The 11,257-nt window shown below is 46.3% G+C and overlaps 1 protein-coding gene and 1 long non-coding RNA gene across 2 annotated transcripts in view; both read right to left on the minus strand.

The window, feature by feature from the left end:
• The window catches only part of MECP2 (methyl-CpG binding protein 2), a 62,562-nt gene extending 52,598 nt beyond the window's left edge, over positions 1–9,964 (minus strand). The window contains exon 1 of the mRNA XM_059156424.1: positions 9,810–9,964. Coding sequence (XP_059012407.1) covers positions 9,810–9,871 — 62 coding nt within the window. The 5' untranslated portion in view covers positions 9,872–9,964. The remainder of the gene's footprint in view (positions 1–9,809) is intronic.
• On the minus strand, positions 1,168–4,591 carry LOC131820739 (uncharacterized). Its single transcript, XR_009349758.1, has 2 exons — positions 4,472–4,591; positions 1,168–2,569 (listed from the first exon to the last, which is right to left on the minus strand). It is a non-coding gene; the product is annotated as an uncharacterized LOC131820739 (long non-coding RNA).
• Positions 9,965–11,257: the final 1,293 nt, after the last annotated feature.

Here is an 11,257-nt window from a genome sequence, read left to right on the forward strand (position 1 = left end):
CATAGGCTCTGCTCACCTGATGTCACATCTGATGAAAGGGAAGCTTCTGAAGTTTTGCTTTCTAGCACTAACTGCTAAAAATTATTTCTTCCTAGCCTAATTAATGGCTCTCTAGTCTCTACAAATAGCACCGCAGCCATAAATTTGTGTGTTCATCTACTCATACGTAGTCTTTTCTTTAGAACTATGCAATTAACAGGGCACCTGGGGTGGATCAGATGGTTAACCGTCTGCCTTTGGCTCAGGTCGTGATCCCGGGGTCCTGGGATCGAGTCCCACATCGGGCTCCCTGCTCAGTGGGGAGCCTGCTTCTCCCTCTGTGTCTCTCTCTCATGAATAAAGAAATAAAATCTTAAAAAAAAAAAAACTATGCAATTAACGGGCCACCCTTGATTTAGCAATATCTCTCCAAGTTTAAAATGCATATACTCTTTAAGCCAGCAAGTCCCACATCTAGGAATTTCTTCTACAACCCTTAAAAAGAATGATATGGCTCTACAGAAATGGATATCAATCTCCAAGATACATTAACTAAAAACAGCAAATTTTGGAAATGTGCAAGGTGTTTTACCATTTGTGTAAAAACGCACACCCACCCTTGTGTGTGTAAATGCCCACAAAATATGTAAACACAATTATAAAATAGATAACAATATGAAGTATCTAGAATAGTCAATTTCATAGAAACAGAAAGTGGAAGAAGGGTAGTGGCCAGGTGGGGGAGGGGGAACAGGGAGTTAGGGTTTAATGGAGATGGTTTCAGTTTTGCAAGATGAGAAGGGTTCTGGAGATACATAATGGGGACGGTTGCACAAGAATACACTTAATGGCACAGAAGTGTACGTGTAAAAGTGGCTAAAATGCTAAATGTTACGTATATTTTACCACAATCTAAAAATTACACCCAGGTGCATGTGCACAGGCACACACACAAATAATTAATAAGAAACTGGTAACAATGGCTGCCTCCAGAGAGAGAAATGGTTATTTGGGGACAGGGTGGCAAGTAGCTCTTTAACCATATAACCTCTTACACAACCTTTTTTGTTCTGTACTATACACCCATTTTAAAAAGTTCATTTAAAAAACCCAGCCTATACAAGAAGCTTTTCTTAATTATAAACCATTTATATCCTTTATTAAGTAAAAAATATTTTTCAATCCAAATCAGGATTCCACTTCAGTTTTAAGGTTATTTATTAGATTTAAACGATGCAAGCTGCAAAAAATTACTTTTTCCCTAAGAATATATTCACCAAAAGCCTGCCTTTATTTTTATGAGCTATTACAGAAATGCTTCAAAATCATCATAGAAGAAAATTACCATTTTTATCAGTACACAACTTTTATTCCATCACAACCAAGCTAGCTGAATATAGAACTGTTTCACCAGCAAAAAGCCCTCATCATAATTCAAGACAAAAATCAGCCTGCAATGACACGAGTTAGGAAACAAACGGCGCTTATGTTGCAGTCTACCCTAAGCTCTCACTTCTGGGTCAGAATCTAAAACACACACACGCACGCACGCATATATGCACGCACATACACACACACACTCTGGATTCCTCCTAGTTTATCCCAAACCTACTTTGTGAAGATCCACTATTTTCTCGAGTCTTCTGGAATGAGCACTGGAGCCGTAGCCACTGGTACTGCAGCCTCTTTGGCCCCGCCCAAGCCAAGGAGAAAGCGGCACTTGCAGGGCCCCAGACTGCCTCTGCCTTGAATCAGGGGCTCCAGGACTTGTTGGGGGAATGAACAGATGATTATATGCTGACCAGCTAGCCATCAAGTCTCACAAAGAAAAACTTCAGAAAGAAAAAAGTAAGAGACACTTTGCTCACTCGAACTCAAGTCTCAAAGTGAAGACTTCACTAAAGGTAGAGACGAGGCGACTGCCCCACCTAACAGCTATGACACAACCAGCTAAGTGGGCTCTAGATCTCATCCCGACCCAAAGCTACACACGAAAGAGGCATTTTTATAACCATATGAAAAACAGGAAAACTTACCTATAATTCTTTTGTATGTATCAATATAGTACATCAATCTTTTTATAGGAAGAAAAATATACGGATGGATACTGACATGTTCTTAAGGTAGGAAAGGACTTTTTCTAAGTATAAAAGCGAAAGAAAAAATCCTAACAGAAATTTTGTATATCAAAAAAGACAAGCAGAATCAAAAGATATATGACAAGGTAGGAGTATCTGTGTAATGACAGAGAGTATCCTGGACACATTACAAGTTCTTACAGATCAACTGAAAAACAAATATCCTGACGGAGGAACGAAGGCAGAACACCAACAGGCAAGCAACTCCCAAACACCAAATACAAATGGCTGATGATTACTGAGGTCCGGCCCCAGTAACAACCCAAGGAGCACAGATTTAAAAGATGGGCATCCAATTCTGGGAGGGTGTGGGAAGAGGCACTTTCTCATACTGTCATGGGAACCGCAACAGCCACTTTAGGAGGCGATGTGGTGGTACCCTCAGCAATTCCGAGTCTAGGCAGCTGTTCTTCGAAAAGACTGGCACATGTGGAAGTTCAATCCAGCAGCATCTTTAATAGTGAACCGTCGGGAAAGTCAACAGGGGGACAAGGCATGACAGTAAGTCAGCACCAGATCACACCGCCACTTAACAGAAACGAGGCAGAGAGAAATAGATCACAAGAACAGATGCAAAATATGTATAGTATCAACCTCATTTTGTTAAAACACAAAATGTGCATATTTGTACAGCCTGAGAAGATTCACAAGGACCTGCATTTATAGTTGTTACTCTGGGTATCGCGAGCATGGAGAGTAATGGTGAGCTTTCGTCTTTTTAAATGGTATACTTTAAAATGGTTTGTTTTCTATAAAAGCATGCATTATTTTTATAATTTCTTAAAAAAGGAAAAAAAGAAAAATAATAAGAAACTTATCTAGTAAAGACAGGTTCTGTCCTTGCAGAATTCCCTTCAGTTTCTTGAAGCTCAAATGGCTGTCTTTCCCACTCGTAAGTAACAGATATTATTCTAAATATCTCTTCCTTTCTACATGTCTTGGAAGAAACTATTTAGACTGACCACTGCCTGTTTTATAAAATCCATTCATAATCTGAGAAAAAGACTATGAAAAACATAAACCACCCCCAGGCCTCACATCTACCAGAAGAAACGCATTCACTGCCATGATACATTTAGTCCACACCATTTCTGAGACAATGCACAAAGCACCAGCCACACAACTCCCACCAGCATAAATATGCGGTGTACAAAGGACGTCCTGTCAGCAGGGCCCAGAGTACACCCCACAGCAATAAAGCAGAAATGACAATTTGAGTCACAGGATCAGGGCTGGAACCAAATTTGGGACTTGGAGGCAGCGCAATGCTCCTCACTTCATTCCACACCTTCTAGTTTCCCTCACCCCAGCCCTGCCCTCACACAGTCCTCTAACAGGCCATGTTATGGATGGCCACAAAGCTTTAGACTCAGGTGTCAGAAACCACCAGAGAGAGACAACAAAGTGCTACCTGGGGGTCTCAGCCAGAATCACAATGGCAGCTTATGCATAAACTTACATTTTTTCTTAGGAAAAGGAATGGAAAAATTCAATCAGTACGTTCTGCCTTACCACATGGAATTTTGAAATCCAGGTGTCAAAACATCAAATGTGGAGTGACCACTGATTTTAAAAAAGCTTGAAATATTGAGCCTGACAGTTGAGAATTAAGGAACCACTCATTTTTACAAAATTAAATCCCACACAATGGCCCCAAGATGGCCAAAAGTGTGGCTTATAGAGCACCTGAGTGTCAGACCTCATATGGCTTGGATCCTCAGCTTTTCCAAAGGCACTCATTCTACTCTAGAGTCTCAAGAGCCAGACCCGTGTCTGGGTCCTCTCTTTAGTTCCCGTGGGAGGAGGGTAGCAAGCACAGCCAATAGCCGTGCGCTCTGTGGTTCTGTGACAGCTTTCAAGAAGCTGTCCTTCTAGGGGGCCGCATACCAGTTCCCGTGTCTGAAAATGTTTTACCACTGCTCACTAACATTGACCAGGAAGTCATTTACCCAAAACCAAAGCAAACAAAGCACCACGCTGAAGACCGCTAGGCAACAGCAGCAGTGGCAGGTGAAGAACTCACGCCCTCGGCTCAGCTGACCTGCTTCAAGGTGAACTGAAGTTGCAGATCACCAGTTCCGGCTCTAATCTGACGCCCGCCCCCAGATCACGCTGTGGCTACCAAGTAACCCTACCCAAACTGACCTTTCAGGGCTCAGGGAAGTGACTTTTTTTTATTATATGGCACAGTTTGGCACAGTTATAGCTTTAGTCTTTGGGGTACTTTTATACTGTCCAAGAGTAGTACATCTTGTTTTTTTTTTTTCCTTGTTTTGTTTTGTTTGTTTTTTTTTTTAAAAACAGATGGCCAAACCAGGACATATACTAAAAAAAAAAAAAGGAAGGTTACTTACCTGAGCCCTAACATTCCAGCTACCATGGAATCCTGTTGGAGCTGGTCTACAGAAGCAAGATGTATTCTGGGGAGTCACATGTCACATCAAAGCAGGAACTGGTGAGTCTGTATTTTTATGGAGCCTAAAACAAAGAAAATCGTAAGTTGAAAGCCCCCATTGTGCTGCACGACCTTTTTCCCAGGGCTATTTGGGACATTTTGAAGATAAACATATAGACAAAGTACTATGCTATTTCCCAGCTTACCTACTAGGAACAAAGGATAAACTGCAAATTCCTAGCCCATAACACACATACTAAAATAAAGATTCATGTGTGTTAGAACTGACACTATCACAAGTCACCTCTGAGGGACACTTTGGAACTTTGGCACTATAAAGCGTACTGTCAGTGGTGATCCCTGGTAAGTATTTCTTGCACTACATCATACAGAAAGGCTCAGGGAGAGAAAACATGTTCAAGAGAACATTCAACATCAAAATGTCATCCCAAAAAGAACACATGAAATCCAGAGGCAAAGTCTCCCTTCTTTTTCAAGCAGCTGAATTTGAAACGAGCTGCTGTAACATCACTTAAAGGAGCTTCAACCCTGAGGGGGCGGGGCGAAACAGCACCAACAGAAACCAAACGCCCTGGGAGATCCAAAGCCCTCCTCCAATATATGCAAGTCTGTTTCAGAGCGATCACTTTTAAGCCTCTCAGATCTGTTAAATCACAATGCTCAACAAACTAAGTTATTAGTTTGATAGTTTCTCTTTTGTTTTTGAATATATTCAAAAGACTTCTGTCATTACATTTTTCATCAACATAATATCATTTCCTTGTTAAAATCTAAACTGCCCCGTATTAGCTAATCTCTGGTTAGCGTGCTGGCCCAAGAGCAGCACTTTCACCTTTACACTAAAAAAGCCTCCAGTATACAATTTAGAGACTATTCACACTAATAATTACTCATGTAATTAAACCCAGAGAAAGGGCAACACCAACCAAGTCTTCTACAGCTGGTCTATAACTACTGGGATGGTACCTAGAATTATCTATTGAGGTGCAGTGAGGCCTTACAATTCCCTTAAACAGTGGAGTCACAGAATACTTTGAAATCCAGAAGTCAAGGTAACAGTACTACTCAGTTAGCTATAGAATAAAAATCAAACCAGTATCTTGGCTGGGAGGCCCTGGCAAAGTTACAACTTCTCATAGCCATGGTTTTTTACTTGTAAACTGAGGGAGCTGGACTAAGGTTCCTTCCAGCTCTGAAATTTTAAGATCTTTGATTAACTCAAGATTTCACGGAAAAAAGAGCAAGCAAATGAAAGCAGGTAAGTAAAAATCCAATGAAACAGTAATTTGCAGGTTCATATATATGATGCCCCCAGCTCCTAGGCAAGGAAGACAAGTCAACCCTTCCTAAGGCTTGCTCCCCAGAGTACAGACATCTGCAGGAACTGCAGAACAGCCATACTGAGGACACCTTCGCATGCCAGCAGACCCAACGTAAGTAAGCCCCGAAGAAGTTATAAAGGCCAAGGCTTTATTCTTGAGTAGAATGGCCACACACACCCCTTCGATACGGGAATGGGGATGCCCTGCCTGCCACCAAATACCCACTCCCACTCAGATACCCCCAACACCATACCTACCATCAAAAATGGCAGAACCAAGTATTTAAGTAATGGCATGCAAATCAAGATTTCAATAGGAAAGAGTTCCTTGCAAGAGAAAGGCAGAAGAGAACAGATAAAGGCAGAAGAGCATAACTTTGTGTAAGTGAGCCCAAGGAAGAAGAACCCATTCACATCTGTCCTACTGGAAATGAGGAAAAGGCACAGTGGTCACAGTGGTGACAACAGCAATCTGACTGGAGAAGGCTGGTGCAGAAGAATTGAGACAAGGTCCTTCCGTCGAAGCAGAAATAACGCTCTGCCCAAGAAAAAAGACTGTGTCTGCCGGCCACATGAGGCCGGTCTGCATGCATGTCACCGCAGCAGAGGGCAGTGGAAACAAGCAGGTGTCCCGATGCACTGCCTGGGACTTGCCACCAATCCAGGACTGTTTCCCCCACCCCTCCACCCCCGTGTGCTTAAAAAACTACAGTTGATCCTTGAACAACACAGGTTTGAACTGTTCGGGTCCACTTACATGCAGATGTTTTTCAGTACAGTACTATCAATGTATTTTCTCTTCCTTATGATTTTCTTAATAACATCTTCTTTGTTGTCTTTAAGAATACTGTATATACTACACATAACATACAAAATATGCATCAATCAACTGTTTAAGTTAATAATAAGGCTTTCGGTCAACAGTAGGCTATTAGCAGTTAGATCTGGGGAGGGGGGAGTCAGAAATTATACGTGGATTTTCAACTGCACGGGGGAGGGAGGTCGGGGCCCCTAATCCCTGCATCGTTCAAAGGTCAACTATAGTCACTACGAATGTCAAACATTTTCTGGGATTCTCTCCTCATAGATAACTCAGGTAGCCTGGCAACAAACTGCCTTAGCCAATTAAAAGATTTCTACTGACAGTCACCTTTATAAATGATGACAAGTTCCAGGACACGTTATTTATCATGCAAATAGTCCCAGGCAGGTTCGTCAGCAGTAGAAACTGGGCTAGAGTAAGGAACTAACAATTTTGCTTCTGCTCTTCTCTATTTTAGGTGAAAGAAGCAAGGTTCTCATTCAGTGCCCACATAGGGGATGGAGTATTCGGGTGGAGGCAACATTGTATTGGACTTATCTAGTCAAACTCCACAGCTTCCTTTTGTTAAACTCCACAGTTTGCCACTCCATCCCTTCTAGCTTTGGCCACACAGAGGCAGGGTGAACGGGAAACAATGACTCTGGCTAGAAATTGCAAAGAGAACACAAAATTGTATTCCAACCCTCCCAATACATCAACAGCACAAAAGTCAGAGTAGAGTTTGACTGCATCATGCTTTATCGGGTGAAATAAAGACCTGGTACTGTAGCTCTAAAGCACTCCAGGCACATCTGTAACAAGAAACAGGATGCCGTGAGAGCCCATGAAGCAAGAAAGCTGCAGGTCTCTTCAAGCTATTAGAACATACTGACTTCAGATGCCACCAGGCACTTTTCAGAGAAACTACATTCAGGAAGCTGCCCGTGCTGCTTAAAAGGCTAGAGGTATGATGAACAGCTAACTGGAGGGGCACTCGAGGAGGCAAGTGCATTGCCAATGATACAAAACAAAGCAGAGTCCTCGTCCTGGCACGTCATAGGCCGAGATGCACAAACCTTGGAATCTCTGTCAAGTGGGCTTGTGCGAGTGTATGGCTAGGAAAGTCCCTCAGTGATCTGCCACCAAGCCAACAAGCCACCAAGCTGACGTGCCACAAAGAGGTATCTATAACAACTTATTTAACCAACTGTACTCTACTAGATGGACTGTGTCCCTTAAGGTTCTCACGTGTCTGGGTAAGAAAATAAAAGCAAGTGTTTCCCGGGCTTCCTGACTGGCATTTGAAATAGAAGTCATAAAAGGTCTATAAATAAGCCTATTCCCTAAAGCCCTGGTGGGAATTCCTAAAAGACCGAAGAAACCTAGACATCGTTTTTTTTGTTTGTTTGTTCTTGTTTGTTTTTTTAAATAAGGATCCAGCAGATATCAAAAGACCCAAGAGGTCAGCTTACTCTTGTTGTTAACTGAAGTTGCTGAGACCCAGATGAAAATTCTGACCATGAAACACAAATTTCTTCTTAAGTAATAAGTGCCTATTAACAACACTGAATTTTACTACCACGGCACAAATAAGCTTAATTTTTCTGGTATAACAAAACACCTAAAACTTGTGAGAGTCTCCCAAAGTCTAAGCCACTTGGCATCAGGCGCTGCTAGATTTGCTTCCACCATCACCAAGCCCCCCCACGCCCCCCCCCGCCGAATTCGATCCTACCATCTCACAATTTGGGGTACTGATCCCCCACAGAACAGAGACACAATGTGTGAATGGCTCTGCAGAGTCCATTCCTGTTCCTGGAAAAAGAACCAGAAGCACACATCTGCCGGACCATGAGTCAGGAATATCACTTTTGTGGTGGAGCCCATTTCTGCTGTGACCAATCCACAACGAACACACTCAACACAGGCGACCACCACAGAGGTAGGTATTCCAGAGCAAGCTTTCCCAATCTCAGGTCCACTTAGCAAGGTCATAAACGGTCTCCTCCGTGAAAGCAAGTTTTTTAGACTCTTTGCAATGACATTAAGTCTTCAGGGCAAAACCACAGTAACACTGCCACACCACGTAAAAGTCACCTGAGTTTCAGTGTGGGCAATTCAGTTATAACCAAACTAAAAAGAAAATAAACTTTCAGGGGGCAACTGACAGGAACCACAGCGATGCGATGCACTTGCCCCATCTGGTAATGATGATCTTGAGCAGGGCGCGCTCCAGGACTATAGAAGCCGGTTACATACTATGTCCCACTCCACTTATGTAACTAGATGATCTCCGGCGAAGGGGGGCGGGGAGGATCGGAGGGCGCTCACATTCTGAGGCCACGGAACCCCCAAAGACCCTGGGGGCGCACTCCCACCGAAGAGCCTCCGGTGCTCCCGGACACACAGTCCCCTATGAAAGGTTCGTGATGGGAACTATAACCGCCTCTTTATGATGAGTTGTGGGACCAGGAACACAACGTCTAGTCCCTTTTGTGGGTGGGCAATAATTCCCACCTACTTTTCCTGCTAGAGGGGAGAGGAGATGGTGGACCGACTCGCTCGCACTGGGGGCAGAAAGTCATGGAATGGGCGAGAAGGAGGGGGGAGGCAAAGCCTGGAGATGGGGGTGCGCAGGAACCCTTGTGGCGCACTCTCCCGACGGGAGGCGGACTGCGCACGCGCGCCGGTGGGGGGGCCGAGTAACGGCACAGGGGGCGCGCGAGGGAGGGAGAGGGGAGAGCGCGATCCAGGGAGAGGCCGGGGCGGCGGGCGCGCGACGACGCCGCGGGCCCGAAGCCCCGAGAAGGGCACGACGCGCGCGCAGCCCCGACAGGCAAAACCCCGGCGACAGGGGCGCCCGCGGGGCCGGGGGCCGGGATGCGCGCCGGACGCGGGAGGGAGGGGGGCGCCAGGCGAAGTCGGCCCTGGACGACCGCGCCGAGGACGGTCACCGCGAGTGCGGGTGACGGGCCGGGGGGGGGGGGGGGGAGAGCCGTCACCGGCGGCGGCGGGAGGGGGAGGGTAGAGAGGAGGGACGCCATCCGCCAGCCGTGTCGCCCGACCCCGCGGGCCCCTCCCGCGCCTCGTCCCGCCCCTACCCTCCGCCCCCCGGCAAGGGTCCCCGCCCGCGGCCGTGGCGGTCCCACTCACAGTCTCTCCTCCTCGCCTCCTCCTCCTCCTCCGCTCGGCGCGGCAGCGGCGGCGGCGGCCATTTTCCGGACGGCTTTTACCACAGCCCTCTCTCTGAGAGGAGGGAGCGCGCGCGCCGCCGACGCCGGGACCCCGCACGGCCGACGTCGCGCCCCGCCCTCCCGGCCTGCTAGCGCGCTGCTGCACCTGCGCGCCCGCGCCCCGCCCCCGGCACCGCCGCGAGCCCTCCCGCCATTGGGTGCGGCGGCCAGGGTGGGGCGGGGTCTCGATGACAATGCTACCAATTGGCTGGGGTTGGTGTCCGTTCCCGCTAGGGAAAAGGGGGTGGAAACCCCGTCCAGCTCCCGATTGGTTGCCATCCACCGTCATTGGGGGAAAGAGGCGGCTAGGGCGCGGAGGGGCTGGTTTAGTGGGAGGAATTTGAATATTAAGGATTAATGGGCCCTTGCGGATGCTGGGGCAAGTGAAGGCCTAGGCTCCGCACGCCTTTTTTGCGTGGCCCTCCTGGGCCGTTGACCCGCTGTACACAAACGCACAAACTACGCTGCTGTAAGAGTTTCACCGCACCTGTATTTTCTCAGTATCCCCACCTTCACTAGGAGCAGCAAACTTGCCTATCCTGGAGCCTGACGTTGTTCCAGACAACCGACCTTCGTTTCAGGGGCCTACCCATTGCATTCTTTCATCTGGGCCTGCTGTGTGCCCGATGCCGTATGCCACACTCTAACAGGGTCAGGGAATAAATAACAAACTACAGCCGTGGTCTTCCTGAAACTCTGGTGGGAGAAGACTGTGCATGGCCAGGCTGCACCGAGATCTGTTAATTGTATCAGATGCTTTGGTGGAGGTGTGCAGAAGGGGCAGTGAGAGCACAAAGGAAGCAGCACTTAGCTCTGCCAGGAGGGGAGAGAGAACACTTGCTAGAAAAGGTGATTTGTAAACTAAGATCCAGGAATTCTGGGTCAGAAAAATATTTAGGAGTATGGAAAAAGTTTTATCCAATAGGGTGTGCAGGACAGGACTATTTCTCAAAGCAACCTTAATTGTATTCCACCTATCTAGTACATCCAATGCTCCTTGTACTGGTTCTGTGCTTAACAAGGAAACTTCTAGGGGTGCCTGGGAGGCTCAGTTGGTTAAGCAACTGCCTTAGGCTCAAGTCATGATCCTGGAGTCCTGGGATAGAGTTCTGCATCGGGCTCCCTGCTGAGCAGGGAGTCTGCTTCTCCTCCCTCTGACCCTCTCCCTCTCAAGTTCGCGCTCTCTCTCTCTCTCTCAAATAAATAAATAAAATCTTAAAAAAAAAAAAACAAGGAAGCTTCTAATTCTGATTTGGTGGCTCCCCTTCATTTATTAAATACCTGCAAATGCCAGGCATCGTTCCAGGTTCTGGATTCACAGTACTGAACAAGACAGTAAACATTCTTGTGGCAAAGATTCATACTAAG

The sequence above is a fragment of the Mustela lutreola genome, chromosome X (assembly GCF_030435805.1).
Source record: "Mustela lutreola isolate mMusLut2 chromosome X, mMusLut2.pri, whole genome shotgun sequence".
Taxonomy (NCBI): domain Eukaryota; kingdom Metazoa; phylum Chordata; class Mammalia; order Carnivora; family Mustelidae; genus Mustela; species Mustela lutreola.